This window comes from Haemaphysalis longicornis, unplaced genomic scaffold (genome assembly GCF_048455015.1).
Source record: "Haemaphysalis longicornis isolate Haplotype H1 unplaced genomic scaffold, Haemaphysalis longicornis Haplotype H1 scaffold_3, whole genome shotgun sequence".
NCBI classification, from domain to species: domain Eukaryota; kingdom Metazoa; phylum Arthropoda; class Arachnida; order Ixodida; family Ixodidae; genus Haemaphysalis; species Haemaphysalis longicornis.
This window is the reverse complement of record NW_027526335.1, coordinates 75,299,336-75,322,375: the sequence shown is the minus strand read 5'-3', so window position 1 is coordinate 75,322,375 and position 23,040 is coordinate 75,299,336. Positions and strand designations below refer to the sequence as shown.

Genomic DNA, 23,040 nt, shown 5'->3' with positions numbered 1-23,040 from the left:
GTTGTTCTCGGTGGTGAAATTAAGAATTATAGGCGGCGTGCGGAGGGACTACTTCTCAAGAGTTGGCGTAGTGATTAGGCAGAGTTGGCCGAAATCCGTGCCCGGATGTGAAATTGTTTCGCGCATCTCTGGAAAACTTTATTAAATTTGCTTAATAGAGTCGTCGCGAAGTGTCTGCGCATTAGTGATTAACCCTGGCGACCCTACGCGCTCATTATTGCAGTACAAAACACACTTTTCCCACTCTTTTTGCTCTTGATGCCGCGGCACTTCTTGGGCTGCGCAAAGTGCGAAAAAGAGCACTCGCTACAGCGCATCGAACGCGCAGGCCGCGCAGGTCACTCAGTAAGTAGTGCGCCCAGGGAGAACTTCCGAAGACAGGTGGTTTGTACGTTTTCATCATAATACTTGCGCATTGCGGGCACTACTTATTGAATCCGCGCGTCTTAAGTGCAGCTTTTGTTCGCCCTTCGAAAGGAGGGGCCATGTTTGAACGCCGCATCTTGGTATTTTGGCTGCGCTAAATCTCACGGACGCTTGCCTCTTTTTTTGAGGCTTCTCCCTTAATCCACGCTCCCGGTGTTCAGATGCGAATCGCTGACTAGCAATAAATTGTGTTAACTATATGCTCAGTTTTCACTGAGTGTCTATTCGCCGCGCGCTGGTGTCTAAATGGCAGTCCGTGGCACGTCACAAGTTCGTTGCGGCTGCGTCGGTTGTGGCGCGTTCCGTTCGTTTGAATGGAAACATGCGGCATGTGGCGGGCCATGCTTTAATGAACCGCGTGGTTGATCCGCGTAAGCTTTAGGCGCCTGCCTGATTATAAACGCTTTCTTTTAATGTAATCGTTCTATTCGTTGCTCTGGCGACAAATATAGCTCTTCAGCATGTTTTGACACAGCTTTCGCGCCTCTAACTTTGTGTGTATCGGCATCTCGGCTTGCGTGACAACGCCATGCGTCCAGAGTAGCCCGTGTTTCGCCTCATGCGCGGTGGCTGTCGCGTCTAAGTTGTGCAGAGCCGGTGAACACTATGACGAGTGGTGCGCTCCGCGGTGATCGCTCTGGTTGCGCTAGTGATGGCAGCTTTGTTGACCTGCGTTGGCTGCCCTCTCACGCACATCTTGTAGCCCGCTTCTTTGTTTGGTGTAGTAGCAGCGCTTTCTTTTTTGAGTTGCACGACATGTGGCAACTATTTTTTGGCCGAGCATGTGACGTGCCGTTGACAGCCTCGCTGTGGTCTACCACCCTCCGACAGGGACATGTCTAAGCGGCAGGCAGACAAAGAGTTGAACCATGACAACTGGCAAGATGACGAAGAGGAGCCCGAAGATCGCGGCCAGTTCAAACAGGCCGACAAGGACGAAATTAAACGTAGGGTCATCAAGACAGCGAAGCGCAGCCTGTCGAATTCGCCTGTAAGTACCCAGCCGTGTGCACGTTTGTTATTGGTCTTTCACATTGGCAGCCCGTGCTCAACGAAAACAGTGGCAGAAAATTTTCGTTCCGGATCTCGTGGCCTCGAAAAACTTGATGCAGCATTGGGTGTACTAGTCAGTGCATAAAGGGAGAATGCTGGGCCCTGAAACCCTGTACTACGGTGCTTTTGGGCTGTACGGGGCTGAAATGGGCTGAAAGTGTTTAAACCTGCTGGCTAGTTATGCCTTCCTTTATGGTTACGTACAGGTGCAGAGAAAGACCCAGTAGCTTAAAATCAGTGTGTGACATACCATTTCACCGGCTTTGTAGACTAAAATCCTGTTTTAAAGACTCGGTGACACTCTTGTTTTGTTGAAGCCCCCGTGTATGTGATTACTATGTGCTTCGAGACCTAACATGGTGTCTTAATCCCCCTCCCTTCACTATGGTTGCCTGGTAGCTCAGGTTTTTATTTATTTAGTACATACTGCAATCATCTAAGGACCAAGCAAGGGAAAGGTACATTACTCACATGGCAGTGATGAACACATATCAAGTACCATGCCTTGGTCACACGCAAAAAAATGTATACATATATATATGCACACATACACATACATATATACAAGTAAAAAGTAACGGCGAGAGCTTTTATTTGAACAAAAACCGTTGCACAATGGAAAACTCACTGTATGCTAAAAAGTTACATCACACTATGCCTCTACATCGATAGAAAAAATCCTTCATACAATAGAAGCTCACGTGATAGAAGCAACATCAAGAGAAACAACAAGAATAAAGCAAATACGCAAATTTCCATACAAACAGAAACCCACAAAAAAATACCCTCAATCGTTCAAGAGCTATAGGGGAAATAAAGGCACAAGCAATCAGTGGGCAAACCTGTGACCCAATCATACTTAGGATTCTAGGGCAGCAGACACCTTTGCTGAAAAATCAGCTGCAGTTCACGCAGAAAAAAACTGAACTCTGTAATGCATTCCACTCCGCAATTGTCCGCGGGAAGAAAGAGTATTTAAATAGATCTGTGCGGGCTTTGTAAGGAAGAAAATTGTGCGAGTGGTGGTGTCTCGACACTTGAGGCAAGAATGGCTTGATATAAGTGTTTGCATTAAGCTTTAGGTGTCCAGATGCAGCATCGGACTGTAAAAACGAAATTGAAATGTTACACATCGTAACAAAACTGCTTCCTAGAACATAGTTCCTGAGAATCATACTTGCTGTCTTTGCATCTAGGTTCGCTCAATGGTGATGTTTGTGAGTGACTGGTTGATTTCCTCTTTACGCAGGCTTCCAGTCCATTTGCTAATTTTGGCTTTGGTACGGCATCGTCTACGAAGCTGCCAGGCACCACACCGCCACCGCCACCACCATTGCCAAATGGTTCCGCATTAACTGCACTGCAGGGCACAAAGTCACAACAGTCCGACTCTGCTTACCTGGGAAAAATTAAGGTGAGTGTATCCTCTTTTTTTGTGCACAGGTGGTAAGTATTTTGTCATGATCTTACCTTGCTCGGTGGATTCAGGCCCTTCAAGAACTAGTGCTTTAAAGGGACACTGAAGTGATATGTAAACATTGCGGGATTACTAGCGCAAATTGTAGTCCGGAGTCCCCAGGCCATGTTTCGACCACTCTAGGCGCGTTTACACGATTTTATTTAGTAGAAAAACTAATTCGAAAATGCTGTCCTCCTCTCTTTACGCTCGCCCATTTTCTGTGGCGTTTTCGTGTGACGTCAGGAGGGGATGAGCTGGCAATTGGCTGCGCCACGGCTGCGCTACTGCACGGCTCCCCGGCCGACAGAGTCAGTCGGCCCAGCGTTTCGTCCGCCGGCCGCCGGCGGGTCGTCGCAATCAAGGAGGTTAAAAAAAAATTGCTTGGTCGCAATTCGTTCGCTTAGTTGAAACGAAGCCAGGACACGTTTGTGAATGGAAGAATGTGCCTTTCTTTACTTGGTTTGTTTGTACACTGTATCTAGCTCCAAGTCAAGGTCGCTTCACACAAGCGCTGCACAAGCGCACATGTGACGCTTCGCTGACTGGTACGCCAGTAGGAAAATATAAGGCCTCTTGAAGGCGGTAGAAGAGTCAGCGAAGTCAATATAGGTACTAAGGAAATAAAATCAACTGATATTTTTACCGTACAGCGTAAAACTAGGGCGCGGGAAGCACTTTTTTGCGCTGGGCGAACAAGCACAGCGGTCAGCAGCACGACTACGCATCTGCGAACGCTTTTCCGTCTACGAAATGCAATTGCTAGACGTGAGCTACTATGGAAACTCGGGCGACGCTTACTGCACGATCGCAGTACAACAAATAGTCACCTAAGCTGCTTGAAATGCTAAAACTAAATAAAAGTGTAAACCGGTTGTACAATATATACCCTATATTAGCTAAGCCTCCGCGTCCCGCTCCGTGGCTCAGTGGTCTGGGGCGCTAGGTATGTGACCGCAATTGTTTTGCAAGTCACGAGTTCGAATCCCCGCGGGTACGTGCTTTTTTTTTTTTTGTAAGTTCACTTTTTTGTTTTCCGCCGATGTTTTCTACATTGAGTTCACCTTTTTTGGGGCCACAACGTTCATGGCTAGCGCGCTAGCGAGTTCTCGTTGGCGTGCTGTTGCCATAAGCACCGACTGCTTGCAGGCAGTGGGCACAGGCCAGAATGAACAGACCCTTGGCCTGGTGCGAACACGCTTTTTACGATACAGGCATGAGGGAGGCAAGCTCCAAATATGGGGGAGAAGCGCGTGACATTTGGGCGTCTGCGGGTACGCGGAGGGCGTTCATGCACTGCGTAGGTCTCGGCTAGTGAATGCTACGACTGCAAGCCGTCCTGGGAGGCTTATCTTGTGCATTTTACAGCCGACAACATGGCAGAAGCGCGGTACGATGATTACTGAGATATTGAGAATGCCCATCCAACAACGCCATTGGTTATGTTTTCAGAACCGAAACCGAAACCGAAACTTGTTTGATTGCTAACCTTGGGCATCGTCCAATCACGGCGCCCCTCCTCCCAACGTCACAGCCTTAGTTGGTGCGGCCGCCGCAAACCGTGCATGGTAGTTTTTCTTCTTTCACGCTTTGTAAAATAATTACCGATTTGTCAACCGGATAAACGATGAAAAGTGTGCTAATTTGAGCCAGTCTACGCAGTGCAAGCAAAAACGGGAGCTTGACAAATTCACTTCAGTGTCCCTTTAAGTGGGGGACACATTGTATACGTACCTTGTTATCATTGTTCATTTGTTTTACATCATTTGCACATCTATTTTTTCGAATCTTGTATACACTTACGGCTCTTCGTTTAGTTTCTACCGCAAAATTTCGAGTGGAAGCCTCGGGAAAGGTCATGTGTTCTGACTGGATACGGGCTTTCTCTTTTTCCCCCCTGGTGCAGTCTTTAAACGAGTGCCTGCTGAGTTGGGTGAAGAAGCATGTGGACTCCAGTCCGTACTGTGACCTGCGGCCTGTCTTCCGGGACTACGAACGTCATATAACAGAAATTAAGGCCACCGCCCCCTCTTCCAAGCCTGCTGTTACTAGTATGCCAACCACAGCCCCCACATTCAACTTCACACCGTCAGTGCCAAGTACCAACTTCAACTTTACACCGGCTTCTACTGCACCTAAAGGTATTACATATCTTCGTGCCTTCATACTTTCTCGTTGCTTGGAACTTCGTGGAGATGTGATGTGTGCACGGGTGACAAAACTTTGTTCACTGCCCTTGAGGGAGGAACAGGCGTTCGATCCCGGCTGCAGTGGCCGCTTTTTAGATGGAGGTGAACAGCAAAATTGCCGCGTGTCGAGATTTCTACGAACGTAAAGATTCCCAGATGGACACAATTAATTTAGAGCCCTCCGCTACGACACGCTACATAGCCCACAAGTAGCTTTGGCTCGTTAAACCCCGATAATTTGAAATTATCTGGAAAAGGAGGTGGGGGGCATAATCTTTGTTCTTCTACCCAACAGGGGCCACTACCATCCATTTGTTGCTGACATGAGGAGCAAATTAAGGAGTTGTGTGTGTGTGTTTTTGTGTCTAAACAAATGTGTCCATCACCTACCATCATATCCTACGTTCCAAGCGATTTCTTTTGAAGAAAGAAATGAGCCCTGTTTTTCTCTCCTACAGCCTTGATCCAGATGGATGCCTTGTTTCCCTCATCTCTTTGCAGCCACTGAAACGCCTACTAGCTCCTTTGCCTCCGCATCTTCTGCCTTCAAGCCCGACGCCTTCAAATTTAGTGTTGCCGAACCTAGAAATAGCGCCTTCACTCCTCAAAGGTCTGAAGGCAGCCCATTTGGAGGTGCCCAGAGCGCTCAAGGAAGCACATTTGGGTCTGCTAGCCTTTCGTCAGCACCAAAGCCAGCTTTCTCATTTGGGTTGTCGGCGGTTGCTCCAGCGCCCACGTCAAAGAAGGATTCCAACGGTAAGGATACGTCGTGGAATTCTCTCTCATCTGTCAGGTGCATAAAGGTCGAGGAGTGACACAGTTTAAATTAAGTGGAACAGTGTGTGTGCAGGGGGCAAACAAGGATAGAAATGCTAACAAAAATCAAAGTTTGTTTTCTGAGTACTTTATACGAAATGGTGTATTGCACATACACATTGATATGGTAGTGTAAGCTTTAGGAGTTGCTTTTTAGGGGCGAAGTCGGTTAGGGGCTCGGGCTGTTGGCGTCTCATGTCGTTGTCGTAACTGTTGTCTCATGTGGTCACGGTACTAAAACTGGTAAGCTCGTTTACTCCTCATGCTAGAACGTAACGCCAACTAAAAAAACACTGGGGCACTCGTTTACGTCTTGCGGTAGAACGCTTTGTAACGTATACTAAAAAAACAACGGGACACTTGTTTACACCTCTCGCTGGAACGCTTCATAACGCATACTAAGAAAACACCGGACACTAGCTTATGCCTCACGCTGGAACGCTTCAAAGACATGAGACTTTTACAGCAAAGCTGTATGCCTATACCAATGGTTCCATGTTTGTTGGCAAAAATGCCAAGGTGCCAAGAAAACGCTTATACGCTGCATGCTTCTCCCCTCCCCAGATTTCGCATTAGTGGCGGTGGGTGGCCCGGGATTTTTAGAAGACTCGTATTGCGGTTTTCTTAAAGGAGTACTGACACAACATTTTCGTGTTAAGTTTTTTTTTTTTTTTTTTTTTTTTTTTTTTGCTATTGGTGCCTGCCAGCCCACTAATCATGCGATGACACATTAGACGGTCGATAGCAGTGTAAACAATTATTTAAAGCTTCGTTTACTCGTGTCAGTTTTGGTTTTGACCGAACGAACACCGAAGCGGCCGCCAAAACAGGAATGCACTTGTGACGTCACCATTATCGTCGCACCACCACCGGTGTGGACGCCACGCGAGCATTTGCCCAGACCAGCCGTGGTTTCCGCCATCTCCACATGCCAGGCAGCATAACGTCAGTTCGTGTTGTGATACACTCGGCGGAACAGTGCGTTGGCCACGTGACGGGAGTCCTCACGTCGGCAGTTTGGGGCGAGGAGGAGTAGAGTAGATGGTGTCATGCTGATGCCGATTGCGGAAGGGTATTCGCTCTGCGCTTTCTCGTGCGCGCAAAGATTAAAATGGATTTAGTGTGTGTTATACTGAGTGGCTGCTGTTGAAACTTGCTGGGGGATGTCTCCATATACAAAAGAAGCCTTTTACATAGTTATCCCAGCTTGGAAATTCCGCGTCAGTACTCCTTCAACATTTGAACTGTCGCCGAAACTTGGCTCTGCGAAACACTGCTGAAAATGCTAGTCATGCTTTTTGCAGCTTACAGGTAGGGCTTAAAGGCCAACTGCACTCAAATTTCCCCTCGACCAAATGTATTTTTAATGTGTAGTAAGTACCCCCAAATCAGCTGGGACACGAGTGGTAGCCCCGTGAAACGCCTCGTTAATCAGTCAAGCATTTAAAAAGCTCCGCGGCAGACCATGCTGCACCTGCCGGTGGATCGCGTAAACAGCCATGATGCGCGCTCCAGCCGACAGGGGCTTCTTCCTCTGGCCAGCCACGCAGCCGGAGAAGCAGTTGAGCTCTGCTGCGAACGCTTCACCCGTGTGCTGCCCCGTGCCCACGTAGAGCTTGCGTGCAGGCTTGCTCCCGAGCTGCTGACCGTCCAGCCACTCTCTGGATGGTTGCAACATCAGTGTAATGGCCGCGCTCTCCTCGATTTCGGTTTCAAAATCGCCGATTTTTGCTGACCACTTGTGGCGTCCACTCGTGCATTTTAGCTGTTGTATTTTGCATGTTTTCTTTTTCAGCAGTCTAAATGGAAATAGTTTTTTCAAGAGGTCAAAATTTTGAGTGCAGCTGGCCTTTAAGTTGTCGCAATGAATGGGGCAAGGCTGGACGAATGCTTTTGTGAGGTTTTTCTTTCTTACAAGGCAGTGCTGAAGTAAACTTTCATGCATAAAAAACTGCAAATCCGGAGCTTACTATTGTGCTTCTGTTACCGGCGCATTCCAATTGTTGCTATTGAAGACCCAGTTACTCAACAGATTATTCAGTGGCCGTGATTTCAAAAGATGATCTGTGATAGTAATGCTTATCCCATAGAGTTTGTCACAGAATTTTTGTTTTTTATTCCTTTCTTAAGCCATTATTTTCACTAGTAAACTTCAACACGAACAACCGTTTGACGTGTGCTTTCAACTTGTAATTCACTAAACTAATTAATAGCTGCTTCTCTAAAGCTGTCTAACTCTAAAGCTATCTAATAGCTGCTTATCACTCTAAACTGCTTCGCAAAAAACAAAGAGCAAAGTAAATATTTGCAAGTTGGAAGTTGTGAGAAAATGCCGACCTGGTTGGAAGCCAGAGTTTTCTCTTTTGAATAAGGCCCTTTTAATGGCTATTTCCTCCCAGTTGTGCCGTTATTTGTCATACCCAGAATGGATTCTCTTAAAACGGTTTAAAACTCCGATTTTCATTATCCCCTTGAGTCATATCCTGGAAGAGTAATAATTGATTCTAGGGTAAGGCAGTGCACATAGATGCAGGCACATTTCTGTGACAACCTGCGGCTAACACACCTCTCCTTTTTACCACCCCCATTTCAGGTTCAGACGATGAGAACTATGTGCCTCCAAAGGAAACAATTGAGCCTGTCAAAGAAGAGGGTGCTGTGTACGAAATAAGGTGCAGTAAAATTTACAGTGACGTTCCGGTTCTGGGAAGACTTGCGGGAAATAATACCTCAAATCTGTTGCGAGTGTGCATTACGTCTTCTACATTACTGTAGACATTAAATGCCCTGAGGGCGGGTTTTTGCTAAAGGAAGGTTGTGAAGACCATCTGTTCGACAGGATATACTATCTATGTACAGTGTAGACCGCTTATAACTAGGGGTGTGCGAATATTCGAAACTTCGAATATTCGATTCGAATTTTTTTGTATTCGATTCGATTCGAACGACACTTTTATTGTTCGAAATATTCGAACCACCCAAAACTAAAAAAAAAAAAAAAAAATTCAGAGCGTGTCTTCTGTATCGGTGTTTATTTACAGTGGACTCTCGATGATACGATTCTGGGGTGCGAATTACGGGATGATACGAATTTCCGAAAAGTCCCGGCGAAATTGCATTGTTTCAATGGGAAAAATTTCGGCTGTTACGAACGGACCTGCGCGGCCCGGCGGAAGATACGAACGAGCCGGCGAGGCACCCGACTGCCGAACGAGCAAGTGACGGCTCTCGCTCCCCTGTTTGTCACTCTTTCTCCAGAAACGGCCGGGCTGTTATTTTCTGCTCGCGAAAACGCTCTGCGTACGCCCAACGCGCTGACACCGCCGCGAAACCACGCCCACGCTGCGCGAGGCGTGGCCGGCGGCGTCAACATGGCGTCGGCTCCAGCCGCGAAGTGGCGCGGGGGCTCGAGCGACCGCTTCTAACCGCTCTTTAAAATGCGGCTCAAGGGAGACACGAAGTTGCTTGTGCGGTAAAGGAGCTGATAATGCATGCGAAAACGGTTCTATAAAACATCATCCGCGCCGCTAGTGAATGCGCCCATAAAATATTTGCCGGGGTGCTAAGCCTAACTATCTCCGGCGGAGCCAAGCCGGCTGTCTCGATCTCATCGCAAGTAGTCAGGCTCCTCCATCCTGCCGCGCGCGTCGTGCGTCATTTTCTGACCGAGGTAGGCGCTTTCGCGGGCGCGAAATCGTCGAGCGCGGGCGCGAAATCGCAGAGCCGAGGCGAGCGAATCGCGTGCAAAAACGCACCATGCGGTTCACACTTGGCTGTTTCGGCGTGTAGCGAGCTTGGGCATAGCGAGTGAGGAGACGAGCGCGAAGCTTTACGTGCTCCAGAAAGGACTGCTTTGCGACACGGGGGTTAAAAAAAGCAGGAAAAATCACGAATTTCTTCACGCGAAAGTAGGAAAAGAAATAAACGAAAAGTTTTTTCAGCGCTAAATTTTTTGGTCTGTGTTGGTTCATACGAATTTCGGATGATACGAATATTTTTCGCAGTCCCGCGAGTATAGTATCATCAAGATTTTACTGTATCAGCGCGCGGCAATGTGCACGGGCTCGGGCATGCCAGCTACTAGTGTCTCAAGTGAGCGGCTGTTTTCGGTATCTGGTAAAGTGGTGACGAGCAGGAGGTTGTCACTGCTCCCCGAGCATGTCGAGCAGTTAACCTTTCTCCATGTTAACATTTAAGTGAGTGCAGACCTTAACCTGTTGAGTGCAATGTAATTCCTAATTTTACTTTGTGTGATTTGTTGTGCAATAAAGTTGCAGTTTTTGTGTCTCTAGATGGTGAAAACATTAATTTTACAAAAAACAATAAGTATTCGTATTCGAAAAATATTCGAAAAATATTCGATTCGATTCGAACTTTGTTTTTATTATTCGAATTCGCTTCGAAATTCAAAAATTGATATTCGCACACCCCTACTTATAACGTGTCGCGGGAGCAGTAGAAATCTGCGTTATAAGCAGTGCCTCACTATAACTGAAATGTGCAAATCCAGCCACATTGAAACCTACTTTTCAAGCATTCTTTGTTTACCATCACTCAAATTACTGCCACTTAAAAACACCAGCACGGTGTTTGTCTTTTTTTTTTTTCCCACATCAGGCAACCGCGGAAGTGGCTTTAACTTGCTTTTTCGGTTTTGTTTTTGTTTTGATTAATCATGTTTGTTGGTCAAAGTGGAGGCAGGTAGGGTAGAAGCCTGGCTCATACCTTCTGGGCAATGGAATAAAAGTGCAAGGCAGTTTGTTTCTTTCTTTCTTTCTCTTTTTTTTTTTTTTTTTTAAGAATATAGGCTTTCTTAGGCTATTTAAACCCAGAAATTTTGGTCTGTCTGTATGTCTGTCTGGCTCCCGGCCAAAGTGAAACAAAATCTGCGCAATAGTCTTATATACCCACAGCCAAATCTAAATGTCTAGTGTGGTGTCAATGTTCACGCTTGTCAACATTGTTGAACAAGAACAAGACATTACGCAAAAATAAGGCAGAACATAAATACATAAGTGATATTTGCTGTGTTCCTTTATTAAAAAAATCATGGATGCTTGGTTATTGCGATAGCAAATGATTCTCTGCATCTACTGCAAAAAACCTTCACCTGCTGTTGCCCGCGCTCCTGGCGGCATTTGAGAAATGACACAGCAACAGCAATGAAAGGTTCCACTAGATAGGTTCCACGTTCTGCTTGGAACGCGCATGGAGAAGGGCAGCGTGGTTCTATAAACTTTGAAGTAGGATGCCTCGACTCACACGTGTCTAACTCTACAAATAAATATTCATGTTTATTTGTGGCACTATGCCCCTGCTTTCTGATTGCAGTGATAAATCTAAAGTAACGGTATGTAAGCATGCTGGAAACACTCTCTTCAGCTTAGCTCACTCAAACCTATAACGCGCAGAAGAGTGCGCATACCTTGGACAGATTGTCAGCGCTGATTCAAGCCATGAGAAACAAATCTGACGCGGAATAGGTATGGGCTGGGGTGCTCCCAACAGGCGCTCCAAATAATGAAAAGCTACCCCTGTCACTACAAAGAATAGTATAAAATCAGTGCATGCTGCCAGTGATGACAAATGTAGCAGAGACGTGACGCCCTGATAAACAAATGGAAAGCAAACATAACTCGGCTCAGCGGGACATGAAAAGGAGAATGAGATCAAGGAACAAACTCGAGTAGATATCATAGCTGAACTAAAGAAAAAGAAATGGTCTTGGGCTGGCCATGTAGTGAGACAAGATGGCAACCGGTGGACGGTGAGGGTAGTGAAGTGGACGCCGAGAGGCGGGTCCACAAAAAGGGAATGGTTATTAACCCGATGAATCTGTAGAGCCCCCTTTAAATACTGCTGGAACATCACCTTCATAGCCTGCGCAAATACGATAGTGTTATGTGTTTCTTTGCAAATTCTTGTTGCTTCAGGTTCTGCTCATCTCTGCTTTGAGCATGCTTCATTTTGTTTTCGGAAATTTGATTTGATTTTTTTTTTTTTTTTTTTCGTTCTCAAATGCTTGTGTGCAGGTGTAAATTGTTCCAGAAAAAGGACGACAACTACGTGGACAAAGGGATCGGCATGCTCTACATCAAGCCACATCAAGACAAGTACCAACTCCTGGTCAGGGCTGACACCAGGCTGGGTAAGATCCTGCCTTCTTTTGGTTGGCGGGAATAGGCACATTTCATGAGTTTTAAGAGGCCATGAGGAGAAAACACAGCTTCGTTCATTTGAAAGTACTAATTACCTTCGAACTCGCTTCTATACCTAAAAGGCTTCTCTCTCCCTCTCTTTTGAACTTCTGTCATCTACCTTTCCATCCGTAGCGCAGTCCGCCATTGTTTGCCCTTGGACTTAGCACAGAAACCTCCATTTCTGGATCTAGAAGCAGTGCTGTGGGGTGGAAGTGGAAACGGTGCTCCATAATGTATCGAGGAAACACAGGCGTGCTTGCCAACTCTCCCGGTTTTCCCAGGAGGCTCCCGATTTTTTACCTATCCTTCCAACTGTATGGGAATGCTCATAAGTCTCCCGAAAAGGTGCCCTAAGTGTGCCGCGGAAAAAAAAAGAACAGGTCAAGCAGCACTGCCACATTCTAATTGCTATCTTGAGTCATGTCAGCGAGCGTGTAGGCTTTTTTCGTTGTTGTTTAAGCTTTGTTGACAATATGGTGTTGTCGAAGCCAAAGAACTATTTGCTGTTTTTCTTAATTGAAGGTTTATGCTACAGAATGTCTGTGTTTTTTTGCCTTCCCGGAAAGGCGAGCACTTCGGAACTTGTGCATGCAATGTGAGCACGGTGGACAACGGGAAAAGCGATATAAAACCACACTTGGCAACGACCATGCTATGATCAACCATTTTCTGACAAGTTTTTGAAGAAAGCGAAACCCACCACAGTGGAGTCGCTGCAGAATCACCAGTAGGTGAACTCGCTGAGCAGTTGCCCGTGTACCCTGCTCCTCCCACCCGCCGCGGTGGCTCAGTGGCTAAGGCGTTGTTCTGCTGAGCACGAGGACGCAGGTTCGATTCCCGGCCGTGGCGGCCACTTTTCTAATGGAGGCGAGAAGCAAAAACGCCTGTGTATTCGAGATTTCGGCGCGGGATATAAAGATCCCCTGGTGCTCAAAATGAACTCTTTCGTTACCGCGGGAAATTGACCAATTTTGAAGGGTCTAACTAGAACGTTGTTTATGTGCCATGCTTATTGGTTAGGCATACATTGCAGTAACGTAAAATGCAGATGATTCCACATGCTTTCCAACAACACCAGTTTTAATAATGTTTTTATAAATAATGATTGCATAAAAATATCGAATTCGAAGTTTCTGTCCAGGCGCCGAAGAAAATGAAAAGTAAGTTGTGTATAATAAACCACCAGTAGTAGAAAATATTTAGAATATACATTTCGTAGGTAAACGTTTCAAGAACCTGTCCTACAAAAAAAATTTAGTTGTGCGGTACACTTTGTCAGATATAAAAAAAATGCTAGCCCGTGTGGTGCCCGTGCCTTGTAATGAAGCCCAACCACTATTTCAAATTTTGCTATTTTGGATGGTTCTCTAGAAGAAATCTGGTGGTTTGACATTATTAAAGGCCCCAATTAGCCTCCACGGAATGCAAAAACACCTTTTCAATGATTACGACCAGCACAATATTGAAGGTAAGCAAGTGATGCGAAAAAATCCGCTTGGAGTTGAAAACCAAACTCCTTGGTGGATGCTTGTTGAGGTAATGATGATCACTTATCAGTCCGAACTTTCATTTGTGGTTTAATATGATGTTCTGACTTGCTATGGTAGCCCTGCTTGCAGGAATAAGGTAGGATGCGCTAGAATTGTGCCCAGCAAGCTTTTCACCAAGCCGCTGTGGTGATATATGAAGCGAGTTCAGCACTACGAGCCTACTGCATTGCAGCACCACCTAACAATTTCGAAAAGAAACAAATACAAGGATGTTGGAGACTGTCCGAATAAACAGTTCTACTAAGCAGCGACACTAGACCTCCGGAAATACCCTCATATGAAACCGAAACTGGTCGGTGAACAGCTGGCGGTGTTCAAGGCCAATTGGAAGCGTTCTCCTTGTCAGAACCGATACCCGACGACTTGGTGTTATCAAAGTGGAAGCACGAGCGGCATGCTTGTTTCGAGGAACAGTAGCGGGCAACAGTGGCGCCATGGCAAATGAGCTTATAGTTGGGTAACTGCGTAGAAGTGCCAAATATGAATGTTGCAACACAAAAACGAAACAGAAACTGCTGGAAACTGGCTGAAAATGCCAGGCACATTTGCTAGGCATGCGGGGGACCATCAAAAATAGGCTTTGGCAGAATAAAGCTGCCCTTTCTTTGAACCAAAGACCACTAGTGAATAGCTGGTGTCATTTTCAAGTAATTATCACCTCTCAACGCTGTTGGATTACAAAGCTCACAACATTATTTGGTACTTGACTTGCCATGAGCCTTGTAATAAAAAAATATTATGATAATACAGCCTAAACACGGGCTGCATCCTTTTTTGTCAAGTGCAGCAGCCACGCCCCCTTCCTCAAAAAGACACGCACCTCAGCTCGCAAAAAACGCCGTCAAAAATCTCGGTGTCACCGGAGCGGGAGAATTTAAACTGATTCTAAAAGTGCAGTGCCCAGACTAACCACTGGCCGCATTAGGTGTACGAGAAGTGACTACAACATGTTAAAATAGGCAATATAAATCATCGATCACCGGTGATCGATTGGAATAGGCATGGTAACGAAAGAGTTAACAGGAGCCCTCCACTACAGCGCGCCTTATCACCTGTGAAGCGTCGGCGTGTTAAACCTCACAATTAATCAATACCCTGCTCCTCGGAGTCGTAAATAAATGTCATTTTGAATTTACTTGGTTTGCAGCATTATTGTGACCTCGAAATCAAGGCTCATCTCTTTGGCAAGACCAGTCACGAATGCTGGAAAAAAAAAAATCCATTCCTTTTTTTTCCAGTTAATCTCCCAATTTTCAAAGTTGGCAGGTATGCATGTGGCTTAGAGGATTGGGGGGTTTGGTCCCGCTTCACCTTAGGTAGGTCAATCCCTGCTTTGGTTAGAACCTTGGGCTAGTTTCGAGTGTTGCAGCGGTGCTGTGAGGCAAGGAAAACCTAAGCTGGCTGAGGTGCACCAGCGGGACACAGGTCCAGCCCAATGAAAGAATTACAAAGGCACGAGAAAATTGGAAAATAAAGACACTCCACTCAAAGACTGAACGGTTTTTTGTCCTCCATGAACACTACGTGGTGACAGCATACATTGAAACCTGTGAAGAAGGGATTGATAAAAAGGTCGCAGGCTCAGCAAGAAAAATTGGCCATATCGAGGTTTCAAAGCAAGTTTCTCAAAAAATTTGCTCGCGCACGTCTAAGTGAGTGGCCACAATGGGAGTGGCTTTTGGAATGTTTCCCCATCGTGAATGGCGTCGCCTCAAAGTACTGGGTGAAACAAGTCGATGCGGATTGGTCTACTTCATGGGTGACGAGGCAGAAGACGTCCTTGCCTAGCAGAACAGAAGATGAGCTGCTACGATGCTCGACGGGTGTTTGAGAAGACTTCTGCGGCATTTGCTGTTCAATAAATCAAAAGTAGCCGGTATATTTGTTCGGTATAAGCGTAATTTTTGTTATGTACTCTCATTGTAAATATGCCGTGTCCAGAAATAGTTCCATATAAGAAATAATTCAATGTAAGTGAGTTCTATGTAGTCGGGTTTGACTGTACCTGATTCTAAAGCAAAGCAGTGTACCTTCTGTGGCTACTCAGAGCTCACTACAGAGAGAAGTGCCCTGCACAAAAAGTGTCATGCAGTAAGCTCCATCAAAAGTGTAATTTTGCCCATGTCTGCAAAGGAAGGGTACCAGTCTGTGAGATCGTTGGAAGCGACGGCGCATTTCCCGTCTCATCTAGCTGTAGTGAAAAGTAGGCGGCTACGGAGAATGTGTACAGATAGCCTATCATCTTCGAAGGGGATGCTGGAGCAAATGTAACTGTGTGTCATGAAGTGAAAAGAAAGAAGACGGTGACGTTTCAAACACCCGAGAGCATCATCATCATCATCGTCTTGTGGGGTCACTCACCCCACATTCATGAGCCGCCCATTGGGAAGCTAACAGCGACAGCGGTTGGTGAGAGGGACGATCGCGGTAGGAGAAGAACAGAGAGGCCGTGTGGGACTGTGACCAAGATGTATGCCGGTTGGGTGCCCAGGCCCGTGGCACGTCTCAGTGGTCACCCGCAACTGAAACCGCTAGGCCGTCTTCTCAAACGTCTGCCGCCGTCTGGTCGGGCAGGGGCGCCATTCAAGACACGAATGGGAGCACGGAGCGTGCCGTGCCAGCGTGGACACCCCTGACGTGTGACGTGGTCGAGCGCTGCCGTTGCGTCATGACTGTGCGCTTATGACCAGCGGTACGACGGACTTGGGAAAGTGAGAAACGCATGCTGAGACTTTTTACTCCATTTGAACTTTTTTGACAGTTTCTTCGAGGCTTAGTGCGCTCTTACCGTTCGTCAGTTTTTCTCTGTTGTGTGTATTTGTTTGGGTTTTGGGTAAAGTAAACAGAAAGTCTCGTGTCCAGAGTTGGTTATATTATTTATTATTGTCGGAACCTGACACTATGATTCCTCTCCTGTTGCTCCGGAGATATTTTAGGTATAATCAAAGTCTCATGTCCAGAGTTGGTTATATTGTTTATTATTGTCCAAACCTAACACTGTGATTCCTCTCCTGCTGTACCAGAGATATTTTAGTTACGTATCTGCATCTCCGGAAGCCAGGAAAGGTCTTGACGGGACCCCTTCAGTGGAAACTTCCTGTTTCCATGGGTGTGCATGTGTGCACGCACTTGCATAAAAAAAAACATTTGCATCAAGAGAGGCTAACAAAAAGCTGAGCATCATCATCAAGTGTTTATCAAGTCGTCCAGAAAAGCAAAGCTGTGAAACCCCAAACTCTCCCAAGCTTCCCAAACTCTCTATCGATATCGACAAGATTAAGCTGGCATACTAGATCAAGCATAAAGGAGAGGCTGCACCGTAACTGTTGACTACTGTTAGAAAAATTCCATAATTGTTGATACTCTCTCCCCCTCAACTTGTCAGTGAACATGCCTTTGTACGACTTGCTGGAGCTCTGTACCTTTCCCGGGTATACACAGATTTGGGGTTTCGGATCAGAACAGTTAAAAAAAGAGAAGACTCTGATCACACGCAGCGGTGCTGAACTGCGAAGGGGTTGCTGAGCATTTTTTGCCACAGTCAGGCATTGATTGTATCTGAAACATAGTGATGTTGCCTTGGTGCATTTTTCGTTCATGCCACACTCGTTCGTTATTCATTACTATATAAGTTGAACCTCGTTATAAGAGACATGGATGTAAGAGACAAATGGGTATAAGAGACACTATTCACCCACATGGTTTGCTGCCCTATCTCTCCCATTAAATTGACCTCTTTTTATGACAGACATCGGATGTAGAAAGTTGGTTATAAGGGACAAGTCATCCTTGAACTTTAATCGATAATCTCGCTTGTAACAGACATTTTAACTTCCGATGCAGTGCCACCAGTCACTAATTGCAGTTGCTTTCATTGTGGAAACACAGATGGATGACAGACGCCTCTAGTCGCTATTTATTATAACTTCAGCAAACACACAGTGGTTCAGTCAGCTATGAAATGATGATGAGAAGCCCTGCCAATGAAAATGCTACTTACAGAAGTGGTTGAAGCTTAGTGCCATCCATTGGAGCGCGACCGCACGTGCGGGCTCTCCCACTCGCGTAGCTCCCAATCAAGAAGCATCACAGATGTGGAGTCCTGCAAGCGTAATGAATAGCCTGAGCACACAGCGGAAGGAACTGTGCGCTCTGGCTATTCATCAGACTTGTGAACTCAACATCTACGATTCATCTTCCACAAACAGTGAAAGGAAAAAAAAGCTTGTAAAATAGGTTGTAAAAAACAGTGTAAATACAGTCATGAAGCAAACAAAAATTCAGACCTGTTTCATAAATTCTGGGGGCCAAACATAAATTAGAATTAATCTTTTGCAACATGCTGTAGCGTTCCTTTGAACTTATTTTAGTCATATGGTGCCCACATTGAACCAGGGTCTGATTAGTATGTGAAAACATGGTTCCCTGCTTATAAGAGACATCTCGTATAAGAGACAGAAACTGCTGCCCGGTACGTGTCTCTTATAAAGGGGTTCAACTGTACCGTTCGATATCACTGCGGCTGTCTAAGTGGGCGCAGCTTTGCTTGCAAAAGTGCCCCAGGAACTTCAAGGAACTGTTACATGTCTAGCAAGAGCATGTGAGTTCGTGTGGCGGCCGTGTGTATCGACAGAACTTGAAGATATTGCTGAGAAATGTACGCGGTGTTCGAGATTTCGGCGCTTGTGGCACATGGCCAAAATTTATCTGGAGCCCTCCACTATGGCACGCCTCATCGCCTGTGTAGTTTTGGCGCATTAAACCCCGTAATGAATCAATCAACATACTATTTTCAAGAATGCGGGTGCATACATAAGCCATTGAGGCATTTTCTTTTACAACACCCACCCTCGCGCAAAAAGTACATGAACATGTTAGTGGCAAGCAGACTGTGTAGTTGATGGTCAGTGAAGGTCATGTCTGTATAGGAGCCACCAGTTTTTGGCGCTTTGCAGCTTCCCCTTCCAGCGATGATAATTTCACCTTCTCCGTCATCGAAACACAAACCCGATTTTCTGTGCAGTTTGTGATCCCCGTAGACGTAGTTTCATCATATGAACAGTCTAACACGCTCTTCTGGTCTTGACCGTAGGGGTTACACGTTGCCAGTCGTCGTGACTCGTGGCTGCGGTCTTATGCATTCGATGCCTACGATCACTGTGTTTGCAGTCGTAGTGTGCAGTCTGTGTTTTGCTAGAAGCCAGCTTCTTGGGCTTTAATGTCCTTGCAGATGGTCTCTGTCGCTTGCTGCTTCGTAGCCATCGTCCTCGGCTTTGTTCAGAAGAGCTGTGGCCAATATATTGGACTTCCTACCGTGGATTCTTTAAAAGTGTCTGCTCTGGCTCACAGCTATTGGAGATCATGTTTAAAGTTATCTTCATGCTTCTGTTCTGATATTTGGCTTGAAACCAGTCTGCTAGCAGTTTCTTCAGGACCAACGTAATTGGCATTCGCCGTTTTCAATATGGTCATCGAGGCCGCAGTCCAAGCACATAGGATTGGAGGATTGGCCGCATTCCATCGCTGCGGATTTGCTTGCATGCATGTTGGGGTTATCAATGTAAGACTCCATGATTCTCGTTGGTTATTATTCTGGGTAGGGTCGATGGTATCATAGTTCTCATATGTGCGTAGGGTTGTTGTTTTGCCAAATGAAACTTCAGCTCTTGCTACACTTTTCCCTCCATTTTCACCTGGTTGTTCAAGCTGTGCATGGATTAGATTCTTGATGGATTTAATTGGAGTATGCCAATTATTTGTGGCTTCTCGGATAACTTGATTTCTAATATGATTTTTCCATTATCACTGTGGCTTCAAACTCAGAAGTGTCCTCCATCTCGGCTTCCAGGCTGGCAATTTCCACAGTACTTTCAACTTCTGTGTTAACCTCTGTAAGGGAATTGTTTTGTTCAATCAAAGTCTTTAAAAGACCCCTCAACTCACTTATACGTGGTTGCTCTACGAGGAGAATGTCATCAACCTTTCCCATGAAGTGCATTAGTTGCTCCCAGACGATCTTCCGTCTTTCGTGTAGGGCTTCTGTGGTATGGCCCAACGTCACATATGTCAATAACGCCCACAGTTGGACTCATGGGGCAAAAGGTGGCATCATTATATCGGCAGTTACGAATCTGTGAAGCATAAGACTGCAAAGGTGCAGCAGTATTGGGTCTTGCTCGTTTCTTCTTGTAAGGTCGTATAATGGGTTCGTATAAACAGCGGCTTTGTTAACATTCCCCAGAAGTGAGAAGAAGGTCGGAGGTACAGTGCCTAGAATATACTGGCTAGTGTGTCGAGCGGAGCGCTTTGCTATGGGAGAGAGTGGCGCTGTTTGCAATGAAAGCCCACCGATGCCGCCAGATGGCGCCGCTTGGCGAGAGGGTGCTGCCTCAGCAGACGGTGCAGTTTTTTCGCTTCGGAAGGCGGAAAGGTGGCCTTGTGCGCGCGTGATTAAAGAGCTTGTGGACGTATTTTTTCTTCGCCGCGATGCACCGTTTATTGTTCTGTGTGGGTACTTGCACATGCAAGACATTCCGTTAGCCCCTCCCAGCAGTTTTGGGCTGATATTGCATCGGTTCTGCATGCGCGCGCGAGCATCCGTGCCGCGCCAAATCGCGGGCTGTGTTCCGGGTTGTTGTTTTCCCGTACCTGCCACTAAAACCGCTTTGTGTAACTGTAAAACAAGTTGACAATGCCAAAGTGATGGTGAAAATCGACAACGTGCTGAATGCGCCGCTGTGTAACAGCGGTTACCGCCCAAACACATATTTGCCGATTAAGCGGATGCGACGCGGCTTGCGGAATAGGAACGAAGCATCACAAGAAAATGCAGAGGGGTGGAGCTGGCTGCAGTTGTTTGCGGAAAGTATATTCAGAGCAGTTGTACCGAGTGAATGCTTATACCTTTTCACGCATGAACCGTATCACCGGTGTTTTACAACCATATGCCTCCCCGTGCGACGCGATATTTACGATAATCACTTATTATCTAGAACACAGCATGCTTGGAGTGTCAGCAAAGAGAAAACCTAGAAATATTCGTGAGCAAAAGACTACAACCAAGTGTCATATATAAGCACGCTGCGTCGGATGTCGCTCGTTCTCTCTCCCTCTGCGAGTTGCAATGGGCGCAGCGCACGCCTAATCGGTGAGCCTTGAAAAATTTGGTGCCGGCAACTGAACTCCTGCAATTGAAAAGAGCCCATATACACCGTTGTTCTGAAGCAGCAAGCACTAGTAGATCGGATAACGGCGCTGCACACTTTAAACGGCGGATAATCACGATATCCTATATTCCTGCAGTGACATTGATATGAAAGTGCCACCTGTGCCAGTGGTTTTATTAGGTAACGCCTACTGTGGCGCTCAAGACAGTAACTTCGCCAAAATTTTCGTTGAAAAGATGGCAATGTTTGGAACGCCTTTGCTTGGTGTGCAAAGCGATTGCCACAGTGTACCCGAACGGAAGATGGCTAAACATGTGCACTTTTTCAAAGAGACCGGTTAATAATAAAACGATGTTTCTTTGACAAATCTTTGTGGTGAATGCTGGAAAGGGTGCTTCAGGAACGCACACGTCTTACCGAACGATCAATTTACAGAGAAGTCCTTTCTATTTACGAAGACCGATGGGGAGTAGGCCTGTGCTTTTTTTTTAAGCACACAACATGCTTCTGTTTAAGAGTCGATGAAATTAACTCAGTTCACCTACTGTGTCTGAAACTAAAGTTAGCTAAAGAGCAGTGTAAAGAAAGCCTATAATGTTAAAACAGCGCTAGAACGCACCTTCGAGAGCATGCCATGTTCAAAACCCTATAGTTTTCGTTAACTTTATACACGATTTTGCGCAAGGAACATTCTCTAAATATGCCACTCTTAGTCGAAAACTCAAAATAAACCCCAAAAGCTGTCATCAGCTCCCTCCATAACAGATGTGGTCTGCTGAACGAAAGCGAAAATGCAGCACTGCCCTTGCCGAGATTGTGAAGGCTGCGCGGCCAGCACCCTCCCGCCCGGCAGCGCCCCTTGCGGTGGCCGGTGGCATTCATCGCTCTCGGTGCCACCCGGGAGGCCGCGGTCGGCACACTAGCCAGTATATTCTAGGCACCATATCGGACGTAAGCAAAATCTGCTCAGTGTAGCTCACTTCAGGAGGTCCCTCTGTCCCGGTGGGTTTGATGATTACCACTCGGGCCAGGAACTTAAGGTCAGAAGAACGGTGTTTAGTTAAATTTATTGGGCCCCTTTTTCTGCCTGTAATCTCTCGTTTAACGGATGATTTCGCTGTTCTGGGAACACCAGTTCATTTCTGAAGCTGGGGGGGGACCAGGTAAAACAAGATGCCTTTTGCAAGCTGCTTGACAAACTACTGCTTGTTGTAACACTAGTTTGCAAGAGGGTGAAATGTCGTCTCCATCTCTTGAGTTTTTATTTTCAGCTAATTTAGCATTATTGTGGACGTTTCGTCTGTTTAAAAGCTATTTACACTGGATAAACGTGCTTGTGAGCATCACCACGTACCTGAAATCACAGTGGAGATGATCATGAAATTGGTGATGGAACTGGCACAAGGAAAACAGCACCCTTGCGTGCACTTTTTTTTAAGAAATATGCGTAAATGGACCGAAACATCTCAAATTGTGGGCTTGACATTCCTGAACTTTGGCTTCGTGACAAGATGCTGCCTTCAATGGCCTCCCTGTCTATTGTGTGCAGGCAACATTCTGCTGAACATCATGCTGGCCTCGACGCTGCCGGTGTCTCGCCTGGGGAAGAACAACGTGGCCCTGGTGTGCATCCCAAACCCAGCCCCGAACGGCGCCAAGGACGAGGGGGTCGGCCCCACGACCATGCTGCTTCGTTGCAAGACTGGAGAAGATGCGGACAAGCTGAAGGATGCCCTGGAGCGCTACAAGAGCCCCAAGGACAGCAGTAGTAGCAGCAGCTGAGTCGGAGTGCGGTCTGCTTGAACACATGGACTGTGCCGGCGGAGAAACACATCATGGGGTGCTTGCCCCGCCCCCTCTGCCTTGCCTTCTTCTCTTACCTCAGTGGCTGCCGAAAGCATGTGTTGCGGCCGGTTGGCTAGACTGTTGGCCAATAAAAAGTGCCGATAAGTTTTCATTTTCAGCTGGCAAGAGAGCTGTTCTTCTCTTTGGGGGAGTTGGGTCCATTCTGCGGTAGGTCTTTTGTAGCGTAAGCTACACTGGCCGAGGTTAAGCAGTTTCGCTTGGACCCTGAAGGGCCATGCTGCGCAAGTGCGAGGAGCATTGGATTGGATTGGATTGTAGAGAATTGGGTGTGCACATTCGCCGGTCTGTGCATTCCAGAGGAGTGACGTCATAGCTGCG

At 46.5% G+C, this 23,040-nt stretch overlaps 1 protein-coding gene across 4 annotated transcripts; it reads left to right on the top strand.

Annotated features, from left to right (window-relative positions):
* Positions 1 to 85: 85 nt before the first annotated feature.
* Positions 86 to 22,819, top strand: Nup50 (nuclear pore complex protein Nup50). 4 transcript variants are annotated; one of them, XM_077703429.1, is made up of 8 exons: positions 86 to 388; positions 1,258 to 1,417; positions 2,729 to 2,893; positions 4,842 to 5,076; positions 5,626 to 5,880; positions 8,534 to 8,612; positions 11,973 to 12,088; positions 22,406 to 22,819. In XM_077703429.1, exons 2-8 carry the CDS (start codon positions 1,262 to 1,264, stop codon positions 22,636 to 22,638), a joined length of 1,239 nt encoding a protein of 412 aa, XP_077559555.1. In that variant the 5' UTR covers positions 86 to 388; positions 1,258 to 1,261; the 3' UTR covers positions 22,639 to 22,819. The 4 variants fall into 4 exon arrangements, with proteins under 4 accessions (XP_077559555.1, XP_077559558.1, XP_077559556.1 ...); XM_077703432.1 differs by having other exon boundaries at positions 196 to 381; XM_077703430.1 differs by having other exon boundaries at positions 196 to 384.
* The last annotated feature ends 221 nt before the right edge of the window (positions 22,820 to 23,040 follow it).

Coding starts and splice junctions, on each gene's coding strand:
- Nup50 (XM_077703429.1), top strand. CDS start 1,262: ATGTCTAAGCGGCAGGCAGACAAAGAGTTGAACCATGACAACTGGCAA. Junction 5,881..8,533: donor GTCAAAGAAGGATTCCAACG/GTAAGGATACGT, acceptor CCCCCATTTCAG/GTTCAGACGATGAGAACTAT. Junction 8,613..11,972: donor GGTGCTGTGTACGAAATAAG/GTGCAGTAAAAT, acceptor GCTTGTGTGCAG/GTGTAAATTGTTCCAGAAAA.